We start from the raw sequence: 16,147 nt of genomic DNA, 5'->3' as shown, positions 1-16,147 counted from the left end.
AGCGTACAGCAGTCATAGAGAGAGAGAGACAGACAGAGAAAAAGAGACAAAGAGAGAGAGCTAGCAGGAAACTGGACGGAGGGGCAAAGGCAGATACATTTGGTCGGCAAGGCTTAATTAACTGTCTCCCATACAGCAGAGGCACAACATAAATATGATGTGGGGATTGCATGACTGTGACCATTGACTCGTGTTTTTCAATTCATCTTAAAAAGAAGAAACAAGGTGAGGGTGATACACTCATTTTACTTCCACTTTTAACTGATGGGCACTTTAAAAACTCACTACAGACAAACACACACACTACAAATAGCACTTCAGAACTCACAAGCAACAACAAAATTGGATTTCCCCCATCCCCGTCACAATTCATTTATATTTGCATTGATGACAATGACATGGTTTGGACTAACTGGTTAGGACTAAAATATACCTTTCCTTAGGTCTTCTGTGTCTCTGAGTATACTGATATTCAATTAAACTAAGTGTTCAAGTAATACTTACAGGGTGCTCACTTACAAACAGTTACACTGCAGAAAACTAAATAAGTACAGTCTAAAATGACTGATTGGTAGAATCAGTTGGCAAACAATCAGCATCCCTGAGTTCACATGAGGACCAAAGTTAAGGATCTATTGGTTGGACAGATGAATAATCACACCCAATAAAAAAAGGCCGATTTGTTGAGCAACAATATCAACTATTCTTGAAGACTTGCTCTTGGTCATTTTTATAAATGGGTTTTATCAAACCAATGAAAAATGCCTCGGGTCAAACAACATCAACAAAGGTGCTTACAAAACAATCAGTCAATCTCAATTAGGATCGTCAATCATGTTCAATCACATGTGAATGCGGCTTTATTAAGTTCATCGATTGAATTGTTTTCGTTACCCTAACGACAACATATGACTTTAATTACTGTGTGACAACATGGGCATTTCATTTGGACCCTGGCACAGGTTGTATCTAGGCTGATGTGTGCGTACCATTTCAGTCATGTGACCTTGACGTCACCTTGACGACGGCAGGTGGTTCACAGGTGACTGACAGCTGGCCCCCATAATAAGTGCAAGTCAACCTCTTCAACGCTTCCTCCTCCTCCACCATAAACCACCCGGTCTGTTCGACAGAGTTGTATGGCAGGACCGGTGTGCTATAGGTGCCTCCAAGCCTGACAGTCTCTCGCGAAGACAGAGTGCCTCTTCAGTGTCCACTTCCTCTCTTCACCACCCTCCCTTTCCCTTCCTCCCCTCCGCCTCCCATCTCGCACGGCCCGAAGCGGCGCGTCAAAGCACTTTCAGCAGCAGCTCGTAGGTGGCGTTGATGATGCCCCAGGAGATGAGCGAGCGATGGTAGTTGAGGTGCGCCCCGCGGAACAGCTCCGTCACGCTGCCCCCCCGCTCCCGCCACACGGTCAGCAGCACCTCCTGGCACGGCCGGAAGGCCCCGCCCACCTGGGACTGCGCCCGCGACTTCACCACGTTCAACGGGTAGAACATGATCCCCAACGCCGCCCCCAGCACCCCCCCGCACACAAAGTCGTTGACCATGTGCCCCGCCCGGCTGCTGGCCTCCGGGAGCTGCTCTTTGATTGGCCCACGCAGCCCAAAGAACAGGATGTTGCTGGGGCCGTTGCGCAGCAGCACGGGCACCAGGCCCCGGTAGCACTCCCTCACCCCGTACTCGCTCAGAAGCGTCCGGAAGGTGTGCGCCGTGTTTTGGAAGCGCCCGTGGTGCCGGTGGTCTTGCAGGAGAGTCTGCACACGCTCGAATGGCGTGAGCGCCGCCTCGGCCGTGCCCGCCAGCGCGGCGGCGAAGCTCCGCGTGGCCAGCTCCGGCACGCCGCTGCTCCCGGCGCGGTCGAGCAACACCCGGGAGAAGTCCTCGTACAGGCCGAACATGATGGCGACCGTGGTGGTCTTCTGGAGGAGGGGGGGCAGCAGGCCGCGGTACAGGTTCTTCAGGCCGTCTCTCTGCAGCTGGCGCAGGGCCTCGCCCACCCGCACGCCGTGGAGCTGCTGGCGGAACAGGACCTTCTGCATGGGGAAGGTCACCACGATGTTGGTGAACGCCGCCAGCGAGCCGCAGGCGTAGTGCTTGCCGTGAGGGCCGAGCCACTCCCCCACGCCCCTGCTGGGCAGCAGTGAGGACGGCCCCGGGACTTTACCCAAGGTGCTTTGGGGCTGGGGCGTCCGGGGAGACTCTGGGTCCATGGTGGTGACAGCCATGGGAGGCTAGATGCAGCCGACTCTGCAACACTCTGGCACCATTACAACCACGCCACGAACGCTTGGCAGACCACACCCTAGAGGACCGGGGAAAATCATCAGACCTAATTGAAAAGGCAAACCTTCATTCAAAAAGTGTTTCTTGCTGTTGAATAGTCACTCGACACCCTGTGGCGTGTACATTCCGCTTGAGACGGCTGTCCATAACAACCTGGAGAAAAAGCTCTTCAGAAATAAACGACTTCTCAACACACAAAATAGCATCATAAACTATTACTATGCAGCAAAACTATCCTTTTGTTGAACTTGGACATGAAATTAGGACTGTTTCAGAGTGCAAAGACAACACAGTAACTTGAGATGAATTTGAAAGGGCCACAAGATTGTGCAAGCACTGCAGGTTAGGCAATGCAGTTCCCCTTGGATGTGTTAGGACAAGTTATGATCATGCTCAGTTAAAGAAAGTCAAGTTCCCTCATGGTCACTTTGGATAACAGCATCTGTTAAGTGAATACATGTGAATGTAATGATATGTAGTTATCCATTCCATTTGACATTAAGTTTGCGCTCACAACAAGTTGGGATGGGCATTATTACAGGCTATTAGAAAATGTTCTCGGCAGAACCACACAAGTTAAATATAAGCCGATTGCCTCCTAGCCTGCGACCTAGCCTCCTCTGCCACGGCTACCAACCTGCTGACAAGGCAGATTACATAAAGGTTAGGGTCTACTGTGCAAGGGTTCAGCTGTAGACAATGATAAGAACTGTAATAAAAAGGTATGGTTAACAAAGACTATTAGACATGTTAACATTTGGAACCGTTTTCTAAATATAGATGGAGCAGTATGAGGCAGTAGACTCCTTTACTAGAGGGTCAGCAGAGGTCATAGTCCTCGCACAACAGATGTCCCACACAAATGGAACAGACCCTTTTTAGTTTGATTTCATCCGTTGCCATTTGGGTTTGGTTGCACACTTGTCTTTGTTTCCCAATTTACTATCAAACTGTAGACTCAGAATACACTGTCGGTAATTTGGACTTGAATAAGAAGCTTGCCAACATGGCACTGAACATGCATTCAGCAATGTGACCGTTTCTCTTATGGCAGCGGCACTTAAAAGGAATCCCCCAGTTTGGCTAGAAAGCTAGCATGCTAACATCCGTGTCATGACATGAGAAGGGCAGCTGGTTGGGTAGCTAACTGCAGAGACTAGTAGCTCTAGTACTTTGGGCAAATGGCAATATGTCACGACAAACTTTCGTCTAGCTGTCTGGACGCTTAGGGAGGAACAATTTAAACTGAGCCATGTGTTTTTGTCCGATAACGATAGCCAGCCAGCTAGCTGGACTTGGCCAGGCCTCGTCTAAAAAACAACTTGCAAACCTTCCTTGACCATCTTTGCAACACACTGCTGCTAGTTACTTACAAGCAGGCCAGCTAACTAGCAATCTCAATAGTTATTTTTCGTTAATCTGACAGAAAATTATAGTAATCTTCATCCTAGCTAGGAGAAACTAAGCTAACTTTTGAAGTGTCAAAGCGGACACCTCACTTCTTCAAGTCTGCTAACGCGGCAGGTCGCTAACTATCTAGCTGGTAGCATTAGTGCGTCTGCTAATGACAGCTAGCGAAGCTTAAATCCGGTCTAATTGTCAACAAATTGGCCTTGATCTACTTGCCAATTTTTTGAAATATAGTGTAGTTTCTTACGAATTACCGTAATTTCGGTACAGTACAAGCAGGAAGGCGTCTCTGTAGGTCGTCCCTTCTGTCGTTTGACGCTGGCTCGCAGGTGACAGCAGGCAGCCAATACAGACGCGTCCTTCGGCCTTGCTTTCCTCGCCTCACTGATCTCCATAACATAGGACCGATTCAATGCAAATCAATTGAACGGATCATTGCCCATCAAATCTACTCGTGCATTCATCAACATGTCCGTTCTCCTTACCTTTCCTCTCAAATCGAATCTCAGTATATGGGATGGTTGGAAATCTGAGATTGAATAATGATACACAAATCATGCAACAATTAGTTTCGTGTTCATATATTTTGCTAACCGATGGGTGGCAGCAGTAAATCGCATGGACAATTTTGAAGAATCCTGGATGTGACGTCAGAGACATGCGACCACTCTACGATGTCATCAAAAGATTCCAGTTGTTGGTTAGGGGTGCGATAAACAGCGGTGCGATAAACAATAGCACAGTTTCCACATTAGTCTAGTAAATGTTTTGGATCCATTCTGACTTATCCCTATAGCAGAGACAAACAGTCGTGATTTCGGTGTAAATTACGTCACGTAAATCTGAGCTGTTTGCGGTAGTCTATCAGAAGAATCAACCTATCAAGCCTCAAATCACATAAGACGGCTCGCTAACCCAAGTATAAAGCATTATGATGATTCTGTTATCATGAATATTCCTAGCAACTCCAAGGCTAAGTAGCAAATATTGTGGTTTGACAGTTATCTCTAATTGAATCTCCGATCTGTTCGACATAACTAAGCTATCGGTATAATGTCTGCCCAGAAAGATTGTGAGTTTCTTGTGAAAAGGGCTAGAGAACTTGTCTCCGATGACCCATGTGCAGCCAAGGCTTGGCTCATAACGGCGAGAACGCTTTACCCCACTGACTTCAAAATACAGGTAACTACAACCAAGTACCACTCGTGGCTAACGCTAACTGACAAATTTACCTGTATTGTTAAACATTTTAATTGGCTACAAATTGAGTTTGGGGCGACCGTTTTGACGGCTGTTGACGCTGATTTGTTTTTCAGTATGAAATGTACACTATCGAGCGGAATGCGGAGAAGACTGCTTCAGCAGGCAGACTGCTGTATGACATGTTAGTGAAAGCTGGCTATAACCCAGTCTCCTATGAGCCCCATTTCTATACCTTTATATGTTTATACATATTTAAAAAATAAGTCTGTCTCACTGTCCATCTTCTCAAATGTTTCTCAGGTTTATCAACTTTCCTGACCAGCCCATTGTCTGGCGTGAGATTGGTGTCATCACTGCAGCTTTAAGGAGCGATTGTCAGGACAAACATGCACAGTTCCTACGAGGTGAACACTGCAACCTTGTGTTGTGTCAGAGTGTTTCAGACCTGACACGCCTACACTCCTGGTGCGTTGGCAAACAAACAAGGACCTTTTAAGGCCTTGTGTCATGGCGCGCGTGTTTGTGTGTGTCTTGTAGGTCTGTTCGAAACCCTCCCAGGCCACGTGCAGTGTGACATGCTCCTGAAGGCCACAGAGCAGTGTCTAAACACCCTGGAAAAGGCAGAGATGCTGCTGCTACTGCTGAAGCGCTTTCCAGACTCTGTGGTCCAGCACGGGGTACACAACCACTTCCCACCCATTTAAACACAGTGCCACGATCTGTGTGTATAATGTCTTCCCCCTTGCTCACATTTGACCTCTACATCCAAACACATAACTCAAAAGTGGACCGTAAACATTCTGATCCATACCCAGGTCAACCTGGGAGAGTCCTTACTGGAGGCGGAGACCTCGGAGAACCTGGAGACACCGGTCAACTGCTTCCGGAAGCTGTTCGGTCAGTCCCAATACTAAGAATACAACCGACGCCCCAATCATATGATCGGGCCGCCCTCCTGGAGCTCAGTCCAAATCAAACGATGCGCGGATCTGTGTCCTGACTGTGGGGCCTCCCTTCCTGTCCCCAGTGTGTGACGTCCTCCCTTTGATCCTGAACAACGTGGACATGCGCCTGCCAGCCAGTCTGCTGCAGAAGTACATGCTGAAGGCGTCTGAGTTCTACATCAGCTACGTCACCAGAGGGCCCGCAGCCGAGGGGTCGACCCAGGGTAAAACCCTACCAGGTAGCCGATCAGACAGCCGGTGATACCGAACAGAAATGGAAAGAATTTTCTATAGTCACAGTTCATATAAGAAAATCTGTTTGAAATAGATGTGTGGGGGCCTTACCTGTGGATTTCTTGTGGAAGAAAGGAGTGTTTGGTTTGTTTAGAAAATGTGGGATCTGTCGTTCCAGCTGATGAAACATGGGGTCAACATCGTCACACGTTCATATCTTGGTTAGGTGTTACGTCCTCTTCTTGAGGTCGATCCGCCATCTGGACCCTATCTTCTGGGATGTGATGTGTCACATTTGAGACCCCCGTCTCAAACTTCCCATCATGTTTCGAGTCGCGTCATGTGCACCATCTCTCCCTCCTCCACCCCACCCTCCCCCAGGTTCCCAAGAGGGCGGGGTTCTGAAGTCCCCCGGGGTGTCTCGCGGCCCCCAGCGCTGCGTGATCGAGGGGCTGTCGGAGAAGTCGTCCATGGTGTCTGAGCCCTGGGAGAGGCTGCTGGACATCCTGTCTGTGGTGGGGGCGCGCTGCGACTGGCAGGGGGACAAGCCGGGCCAGAGGTTAGCACCTCCGCTGGGCCTCCTGTGCGTCAGTATGGAAATGTCTGCGTGTGCTTGCGAATCGAGACCTAACTGTACGTGAAGACAAGGAACAACACACAATTATGGTAGTACAGTGATTGAAAGACTGTGTTTGTTCCTGTGTGTGTGTGTGTGTTCAGGGGCTACGTGGAGCTGCTGCAGCGTGTGAAGGAGCTGTGTCGCTACCTGTCCAGTCTGGAGGGGGAGACCAGGGCCCGCTGCTGCAGTCAGGCGGTCGTCTGCTCTGCCCTGGTCCTCTTTCGCAGCGCATACCTCTACGTGTCGTCTGTGCAGCCCGCTCTCTTCCCAGGTCTGTGTGTGGGTGTTCAGATGTTAGTGTGCGCGGATACACATGACTCATTTGGGCCCGAACATTCCCAAATACGACTTCTTCTTTTGGCGTTGCACCGTAATGTCTTTCTGTGGAGAAACGGGTCAATATCCGAAATTCGCGCGTGAATGAAAGTCTTCTTTGTCGGTGTCTTGCAGGTGTGAATGCTCTGAGCTCTGGTCCCTGGATCCTCCTGGAGGACCTGAGTTCTGTGTACAGCGACGTGGAGTCGGAGAAAGGGGCCAACAAGCACAGCCACAAGAAACGCAAGCTGGCTGACGGCCGTGAGAAGACCATGGTGAGGGGGGGGGGGGGGGGGGGGGGGGCTGAGAGAGTAAGAATTGGTAAATTAGTGTTCATAGGAACCTCTTTGTTGGGAAGAGTACGTCCCCCATCAGACAGGGTGCTCTGACACTGTGACACAGACACAGGAGGAAAAAAAAGAAGAGAAGCTTGTGTTTGTTGTTGTTGGGCAACAACCTTATCACTTATTCTGAGCCTAACCATTACACTCTATAGTTAGCATCTAGTAACCTTACCTAGTAAATAAACATCCGCATAAAAAATAGAGCGTGAGAGGCTGTCGGAGGTTTTCTACTCGAGGCTCTCGGCGCTGCTGCTAAAACATTAAGCTTCTTATTGAAAACGATGACCAAAAAGCCGCCCCAGGCTGCTACAAAGCGCTCTTGTCTGAACGGGGAGAGAGAGAAGTGTGTTGGCCGCGCGCGCGCGTGTCCTTAAACGTGCGTGCGTGTTGCCCCAGAGCTCCGACGACGAGGAAGGCTTGGGAAAGGGGCGGGGCCGCCTCGTCGCGGTCAACAAGACGGAGATGCCGGGGTGGGCGGAGACTCTGGAGAGCTTCCGCATGGCGAGGGAGAGCTGGGACCTCGTCCACTCCAACGACAGTTTGGAGACAGGTACTCCTACCCCCCACCCCACCTCACCTGCTCACAGTGTACTATAAATGCCCCCCCCCACACACACACACACACACACACACACACACACCCTCCCCGTGAGGAGACAGAAAATGGTCCTATAACTGCTGTGATGTCCCTTTGATGTGACAGAGGACACTTCCTTATGTCATGTGCTCTCTCTTGGTGAAACTCTCCTCCCAGAATTCAACAAGATCTGTTCTTCCTGGAAGACGGACAGCTGGCTGTGGTTCCGGATCTTCCTCACAGACATGATCATGTACCAGGTCAGCTATATAACACCAGGAGCTGGGTGTCTGAAACCTGATACTGGGAATGCCTTTTATTGTATTGTGATGTGTGTGTGTGTGTGTGTGTGAGTTTGCTTGTGTGTTTATATCACAATGTGTGTGTGTGTGTGTATCCTGATGTGTGTACAGCAGGTGTGTGTGTGTGTATCCTGATGGGTGTACAGCAGGTGTGTGTGTGTGTGTGTGTGTATCCTGATGTGTGTACAGTAGGTATGTGTGTGTGTATCCTGATGGGTGTACAGCAGGTGTGTGTGTGTGTGTATCCTGATGTGGGTACAGTAGGTATGTGTGTGTGTGTATCCTGATGTGTGTACAGCAGGTATGTGTGTGTGTATCCTGATGTGTGTACAGCAGGTGTTTGTGTGTATCCTGATGTGCGTACAGAAAGTGTGTGTGTGTATCCTGATGTGGGTTGTGGTGTGACCTCCAGGGCCAGTACCGTAAGGCCCTGTCCAGCCTGCAGCAGATGTCCGTGTTCCAGCCTCCTCAGGCTGGCCAGAGTCCCGCAGCCCAGGGCAGTCTGGAGCAGCACAGAGTCCTCATCCAACAGGCCTCCTGCCACTACGCACTGGGAGAGCACAGGGTGGGCACACACACAGACCGAGACACACACACACACACTTTCTCTTGCACTCACTCACACACACACACATAGAAATAGACACATATACACACACACACACACACACACACAGACAGACATAGACAGACACACCACACCACACCACACACACAGACACACGTACCTAGCGCTCCAGAGGAAACAGACAGACACTAATTACTATTCGTGTTTCTGGTTTTAAATGTGTTTGTTTGTTAGTTGGCTTGTGAGAAGCTGCTTGATGTCATCAATGGGCTAGTTCCCCAGAACCAGGATCCAGCAAAGAGCCCTGAAGACACGGGCAAGACCAAGAGCAAGCCCAGGAAAGGTGAGCTCTCTGGGCACAGCTAGCTCAGGATCGGGGGGCAGCTCGGCAATGGGACTCGGTTCATGGAACCCGCTTGACATACTTATATGAATACAAATGTTAATTGTGCACTCTTCACACATGAGATCATGATTAAAGTAAACAATGGTTTCTATGTTTTTTATTCTGTGTGGTTTGTGTTGCCAGGCAACGACCTGAGGTTGCTGCCCTGTACTAGCAAAGCCATCTTGCCATTCTGTCTGCAACTGATGCTGGCTTGTTTCAAGGTAAGACGCTTCAATTCAGTTTCAAGTCATTAAAGTGGAATTGAAATAATGTTTTACATTTTTTATCACATCTTGTGAGCTAATTTCCGATCCTCCCCTGTTGTCTGGTTTTGTCCAATCAGCTCCGTGCCTTCACAGACAACCGAGATGACCTGGCCCTGGGTCATGTGGTGGTGCTGCTGCAACATGATTGGCCGCAGGGGGAGGCCCTCTTCCTGAAGGCAGTGGAGAAGATCTGCCAGCAAGGTGGCCTGCAGTATGAGAACTTCTTCAACTACGTCACCAGTATCCTCTCTGATATGACTCGCCCATCTTGTCTGTTCCCTCTCGCTCTCTCACTTTCTCTCCCTCCCTCTTATCTCACTGTTGCCCTCCCATGATTCTGGTCTCTCTCCTCTCCCTTCCTAGTTTGTTTCCTTTAACCCCTTGCTCCCCACAGACATCGACATGCTGGAGGAGTTTGCCTACCTGCGCACTCCAGAAGGGGGGAGGATCCAGCTCGAGCTCTTGCCCAATCAGGGAATGCTCATCAAGTAAGCCCCTCCTCCCTGATCTACGTTTAGCGTTTTCTAACTTGGGCTTAATCTTTATTGAACCATGTTCTAAAGCGACATGGCACGCGGTAGTGGGGGAGACAGCGGTTGTTCCTCCCGTGTTCTGCGTTTGTGAAATGTGTTTGGAACGGGTGGAACAGAGCTCGAGGCGGCAGAATTGCGGTCCGACAGAAAGCAATACACCGCGGTGTGCATGTTCACGCTCGAAGAAACGATTTGACGCAGTTTGGGCTTGTGGATGAAGCCCTCCCCTCTCTCACTGTCTCTCTCTCTCTCGGAGAGTTGTTGAACGCTGCTTGTTGGTTTGCTGTTCCCAGGAACCCCAGTCCTGCCCTGGGGGTGGACTTAAACACCCTGCTGCTACCTGGGGTGCAGGCCGTTGACAGGTACCCCCAGTCCCCCTCCCCTCCCCCCCTCCCCTCCCGCCTCCCCAACAGCCTCTCCCCCCTTTTCACACCCATCACCCCTCCGCATCCCCCCCATCCCCAGGCTCGTCCCCCTCACCCCACCGCCATTTTGATTTCGGCCCGTCGTTTCTGTTCCTCCATCGAGTCAGCGGTTCTTTAGGTTTCTCCACGATGTTTCTTTTTGAACCATCGCATCCGTTTCTGTTGTTTTTTGTGGTGTGACCAGTCCGTTTGGTTCTGTTGTCATTCCATTCGTGGGCGCCTCCATTTTTCCGTTGTGTTTTTGATTTGGATGTCGTTCTCCCTGCCGTGGACAGAGGTGGTGTCGCAGACTTCTCATCCCATCTCCAAACTGGCAGAAGTGTGAATGTCGAACATTTTTGTTTAGTCATTTTCCTCATTAGTTGCAGCTCTATTACTGTGCCTCCAGATAGTCATGAAAAATCGGCCTGACAACTTTTGAATGAGCTAAGCCATTGTTTGGGTCGCTTTACTTGACCTTGCTTTAGCGATGGACTTTGCCACAGGCGACCCCAGGGTTGACTGGGTCCTTCTTCGTGTGTCTCTCTCTCTCTCTCTGGCCCTCAGGCACCACACAGTGACACGGGGCATCACCAAGGGAGTGAAGGAGGACTTCCGTCTGGCCATGGAGAGGCAGGTGTCGCGCTGCGGCGAGAACCTCTACACTGTGCTCCACCGATTCTGCATCAACGAGAAGATCATCATCATCCAGTCGCTGCCCTGACCCCACCTCTGACCCCTGAAAATCCCAGGTTGACCTTTGGGATCGTTGGCATTTGTCATTGCAGCCGGTGGATGTCGCTTCTACAGAGGTTACCCCCCCCCCCCCCCCCTGACATGGTTGGACGATGTCTTCTACCACAAAACTATCCTTACTTGGCATCAGACGTCACCGCTGAAACTTGGAAGTGATCTCAGTGGCCTCTGGGACTGTGACCAAACACGCATACACACAACAATGGCAATAGGATGGAGTCGTTTCTATCTTTATCTTCTATGCCTTAAGATTTGACATGTGCTAGAGGGTTACAGGATTAAATCCAGAGTGTACAGGATTAAACAGGGTTTTGGTAGCTCACATACATGTTGTCTATTGGAGGCCTTGTACCATGCTTGTCTAAGGATTTCCTGTTGCTGGTAACCTCTGAGTTCTGTATTTTAATATCTGGTATGTATGAATGTTGAGGTAAAAAAAGAAAAGAAGAAACACTGTAGTCATGTGATTGCTCAATGTTTTTATTGTTTTCTTTTGTACAAAAACGAGTTTGTTTTGTTACAGTATGATTGTTTTCATTAAAGCGCTTGCTGACTGGTTTGGATCACAGTTATCTACTGATTATAATAGCATTTTATTAACCAGATCAGGATGTAGGTTTTGATCTTTATTGTTGATAATGTTGACTTATTTTGGTCGAATTTAATTTCAACTGTTTGTTTAGTTACACACACATCCCCGCCCACAGCCTGTTCCTGTTCTTCTCCCCCGTAGCGCTTGTACTATCATCCTCCTTCCCTCCCTCTCTCTTCCTCCCTCTTCTCAAAGATGAGCCATGGTCTAATTGTTAGTAAGTTCTTACAGTAGTGTAACAATTCCTTTCTTAAACTAAATTCCTTTCTTAAATCTATCAAAGACAAAATAAATGGCTATTGACTTTCAAAGATGGGCTTCAGTCCCCCCCATCACTTCCCCTAATAAAAGGTGAACAGGACGAGGTGGTTATCCAGTACAAATACATCAAGGACAATTGTGTATGACAAACTAAGCTGAACCTAATGTGAAAGCAACCCTAAACAAAAGTCCTCAGCAGGCTTAATAGTAGACAAATCACTTTTGAAAATGTTTTGAGTCCTTGTATTGAGTCTGCATTGAGTCAGTATTGAGTCAGTCCTTACCTTTGTCTTGAAATGCTGGGTCGGGGAACCTAAACCTGACAAATGCTAAGGAGAAATGTTAGGAGGAGCCCTAGAATCACTTGCTGGGATCTGAGAGAGCTCGGTCCTGTCTATCAGAAGAGGGTCTTTAGGGAAGCTCAGGATATTCTTCAGGACCCTCTGTATTCAGAGTTTTCCCTCCTTCCCTCTGGGCAAGGAGGGAACTTTTCTTTGTTGGAAGTATAACCGGAGGGTGTGTGGACTAGAACTGATTAACTGCGATATTGTTTTTATAGTGCTGAAACTGTAAGGTCCTTTTAGCAGTATGTGGATTTAACCTTAATGTTCTTAGTTTTTTAACTGTTGGCTGCAAAATGAATGGCCCCAGTGGGGAGAATAAAGATTTCTCCACTCACGACTAGTCCATGTCCCTGACTGGTGCGTTGGGCAGGTCTGCCTGCAGGGCAGCCCTCAGGTTGGCCCAGAACAGTCTGTGCTTGGCCCTGTCCTGGGGCCACTCCAGGAAGGTGTGCTTGGCCATCATGGCCTTCAGCTGGTGGTACTTGGAGGGGATCATGTACCGAGGCAGGGGCTGCAGCAGCACCAGGATCACACTGCGGGATGCGCAGGTCAGGCCCTGGTGGCCGGCGAAGTACAGCTCGTAGTGGCACCACTCGCTGCGCACAAAGTGGGGCGACAGGACGAAGACGCAGCGCCTGCTCCTCTCGATGCAGCGGAGGATGTTCTCCACGATCGTCTTTCCCGGGACAAAGTCCCTCTCGTGGTGGCAGATGTGGAGGGCGCTGCCGGAGCCCTCCAGGTTGGGCAGGAGTTGACCCTTGACCCATTCGGCATCGTGCTGACTGTAGGACACGAAGGCGTGGAAAAGCACCCCTTCCAGGTCCTCGGGTCGGATCTGCTCGGTTCGAGCACGATGCTTGGCCCGGCTCCACTGCCAGATCATGCCCAGGTACCACGGAACGTCAAAGCGGCGGCACAGTGTCAACACGCCAACGATCAGAGCCACAGCTGGACACAAGATGGCCGCCGCCAAGAGACCAACGCTACAGGAGATGTCGGGGAGCCAGAACTCCTCCAGGGTCTTGTCCTTCAAAGTTCTGGGGTAGCTGCAGTAGTAGCCCAAAGGCCAGTGGAGAAGCTTGATCGCTTGATCTTCGCCTGCTACCTGTTCAGCACCCAGCTGCTTGAAACTCCTCACAGCACAGGTGCAGATGAAGGGGTTTCTGCTGACATCTAGTTTCTCCAGCCAAGGGCATTCCTTTAGCAGTCTCACAGTTGGTGCGTGAATAATGTTTTTCCTCAGAAGCAGTACCTTTAAGTTTGGAAATCCACCACACACTGGTAGGTCCCGCAACAGGTTGGCACTCAGGTCCAGGGTAGATAGGGACTTGAGTTTCAACATGACACTTGGGACTGTGGATATTTGATTATTTTGGAGGTCCAGTGTAACGATACCTTTGGGCAAGCAGCCGAACACGTCTTGACTCAGCCTGTTGGAGGATAGGTCCAGTTTGATGATATTCTGGGGCCAGAAACACTCTTTATTCTCTTCCCGACTGTTATAACGCAACGAGTTAAGACTCAGGTCCAGTTGACGCAGGGAACTCATGTACTGCAAACGTTTGCTTAAAACCTGCAGGCTCTTGAGGTTGTTTCCACTCATAACCAAGGTGACCACTTGGTCAAGATTTCGACACTCCACCGTCTCCTGACTGACCACGCTCGAGAAGACTGTGTCTGACAGGGCACAATTTGAGAAGTCCAGCTGGTGGATTCCGCTGGGTGCCTTTGGGCAGGTCATGTGAATGAAGGATGACTCCCCAATGTCCAGGTTCTCCACTGGCATGTTAATGAAAAAGTTGTAGAGGGCCTCCTGGGAAAATAGAAAGCTGGCGACCTTTGCCCGCGATAGGCTGAACGATTGGGTGTTGGATGTGCGGCTCACCAGAGTTTCGTTCTGCGGCGGAATGCTGATCATGATATCCGTGATGGTCAAGTGGGCAATTGGAGAATGGAACACAGCGTTGATGGTGTCTGTCACCTGCCCCCAGCTAGTCTTAACGTCGGTCAAGTAAAGATGGGTGGTTGTCACCGCACCTTGTTCTTTTAGAAGTTCTGGCAGATACGTATAGTTTCCCTTCAAACCTGTCAGGTCCACCTTCGTGAACATCAGTAGAGCATCCACTGACAACACCTTGTCAGTGCCAGGGTTGGTTGTCATGTTAATTCGGATTTTATGCAGCCGGACATTCTTCAGGCTCCCTTTTTCGTAGGTTGTGTATCTGTGCAGTTGAAGGGTCAGACATGTCAGAGTCAAATTGGCTATGTTAGCAAAGTCCTCCACTCTGATTTCATCTGCTCCAAGACTGAGGTACATCAGGTTCTTCAGGGAACTAAACTCCTTCCCCAGAGCCATGGCGACGAACTTGTTGAAGGCCAGGTCCAGATCCTGGAGGTTTGGGGTATGCTGCAGGTATCTCTGATCCGACAGGTTCTGCAGCCTGTTATGTGAGAGATCCAAACCTTCTAGCAGTGGAGTCGGATGAAACGTCTCAGGGTGGATCCCATCCAGGACGTTCCAGGATAGGTTGAGGAAGATCAGATGAGTTGTGTTCTGGAAGTCGTGGCGGTGGAGAGTGCGTATGTAGTTGCAGGAGAGGTCCATGACTTCTGTGGAGGGAGGGAGGCCTGGGGGCACTGAGGAGAGGTTCTTGGAGGAGAGGTCTATGATGATGGAGGAGCAGGGTGGAACTCCAACAATCATAGCCACTGTCCAGAGGGTGGCAGTCACAGCTCTCATGTCTGAAGAGGAGAAAGGCGGCGTAGATACAAATATGAAACTTTGTTGTACACTAAATATACTGTGCTTATATTTATATAGTAAAGATGGTAATGTTGACATAAAAAAAGTGAATGTACACTGTATGGTCTATAGAGTAAATAAATGTTTTGGTTCCCTAGTTTCAGGGTCTAAAGAAAATGCGTCATGTAAAATAGCAGAAAATAGCTTATCTCATCTTTTCAACACAATACAACGTGTATTGGAAGACATCTATACTTTCATTCTGCGTTATAAACAATGTCAAGTCATCATGTACTGAAAATGTATTAATACTGTGTAATAATAAATGCACAATCGTTGTAAAATACTAATATCTTACCTGTCTTTCACTTATGCAGGCTCATGAAGCAAGGGAGCTGATCAGTTATAGCTTAGTGTGAGACCTATGTCTCATTTCCACTGATGAGAAATCTTATCACAAAAAGGAAACAGAACAACAAACTGAAACCAGGCCAAACAAATTAATTGACTGCTTCTGCTTTTCCCTGGCACACACAACACCCCATTTTTCAATTTCCTCTTTTAGACGGACAATATTTCTTCATTTTGTACATATCATAACATATCTGGGGTTATTTACATTTACATTTACATTTATTCATTTAGCAGACGCTTTTATCCAAAGCGACTTCCAAGAGAGAGCTTTACAAAGTGCATAGGTCACTGATCATAACAACAAGATAGCCACAAAAACATTGCGAGTAGCCAAAACATGAAGCACACATTGTGACCAACCAAAATAAGTGCCAAAGGGAAGAACCATAAGAGCATGTAGTTAAACAAGTTACAATTAAACAACATGAACCGCTATAAGTGCAAGTGTACCTGTGGAAAAAGCAAGCAACAATAATAAAACAATATATCACAGCGAGTACAAAAATTTAAGTCAGTTACGTTATGTTAGATATACATAATATGTCATTGTTGATGTCTGAGGATGGAAATCACTGCGTAGAGCTATTAACGTCTCGATCATTAGAATCTGTATTCATGTTAATGAGGATGACGAGGAGTAG

The 16,147-nt window shown here is 48.8% G+C and overlaps 3 protein-coding genes across 3 annotated transcripts; 1 reads left to right on the top strand and 2 right to left on the bottom strand.

Moving 5' to 3' along the window:
• Positions 1-1,239: 1,239 nt before the first annotated feature.
• Positions 1,240-6,381, bottom strand: slc25a51b (solute carrier family 25 member 51b). Its single transcript, XM_067247135.1, has 3 exons — positions 6,192-6,381; positions 3,954-4,228; positions 1,240-2,308 (listed from the first exon to the last, which is right to left on the bottom strand). Exon 3 carries the CDS (start codon positions 2,229-2,231, stop codon positions 1,290-1,292), a length of 942 nt encoding a protein of 313 aa, XP_067103236.1. The 5' UTR covers positions 2,232-2,308; positions 3,954-4,228; positions 6,192-6,381; the 3' UTR covers positions 1,240-1,289.
• Positions 4,401-11,763, top strand: ints10 (integrator complex subunit 10). Its single transcript, XM_067247134.1, has 17 exons — positions 4,401-4,881; positions 5,016-5,083; positions 5,203-5,306; positions 5,440-5,579; positions 5,718-5,799; positions 5,930-6,085; positions 6,462-6,639; positions 6,801-6,970; positions 7,150-7,289; positions 7,755-7,908; positions 8,113-8,195; positions 8,650-8,802; positions 9,040-9,148; positions 9,335-9,414; positions 9,537-9,699; positions 9,854-9,947; positions 10,964-11,763. The coding sequence occupies exons 1-17, from the start codon at positions 4,753-4,755 to the stop codon at positions 11,118-11,120; spliced, it is 2,160 nt and encodes a 719-aa protein (XP_067103235.1). The 5' UTR covers positions 4,401-4,752; the 3' UTR covers positions 11,121-11,763.
• tlr1 (toll-like receptor 1) lies at positions 11,617-15,089 on the bottom strand. The gene has a single exon (XM_067247133.1). It carries the CDS (start codon positions 15,087-15,089, stop codon positions 12,687-12,689), a length of 2,403 nt encoding a protein of 800 aa, XP_067103234.1. The 3' UTR covers positions 11,617-12,686.
• Positions 15,090-16,147: the final 1,058 nt, after the last annotated feature.

This window comes from Osmerus mordax, chromosome 12 (genome assembly GCF_038355195.1).
Source record: "Osmerus mordax isolate fOsmMor3 chromosome 12, fOsmMor3.pri, whole genome shotgun sequence".
Taxonomy (NCBI): Eukaryota; Metazoa; Chordata; class Actinopteri; order Osmeriformes; family Osmeridae; genus Osmerus; species Osmerus mordax.
This window is presented reverse-complemented; position numbering and strand designations above follow the sequence as displayed.

Bases quoted from the DNA above. Each gene is read 5' to 3' on its own strand.
- slc25a51b (XM_067247135.1), bottom strand. From the start codon at position 2,231: ATGGCTGTCACCACCATGGACCCAGAGTCTCCCCGGACGCCCCAGCCC.
- ints10 (XM_067247134.1), top strand. From the start codon at position 4,753: ATGTCTGCCCAGAAAGATTGTGAGTTTCTTGTGAAAAGGGCTAGAGAA. The intron at 5,800-5,929 runs GTCAGTCCCAAT...TCCTGTCCCCAG, and splicing joins CTGCTTCCGGAAGCTGTTCG to TGTGTGACGTCCTCCCTTTG. The intron at 9,700-9,853 runs GTATCCTCTCTG...TGCTCCCCACAG, and splicing joins CTTCTTCAACTACGTCACCA to ACATCGACATGCTGGAGGAG.
- tlr1 (XM_067247133.1), bottom strand. From the start codon at position 15,089: ATGAGAGCTGTGACTGCCACCCTCTGGACAGTGGCTATGATTGTTGGA.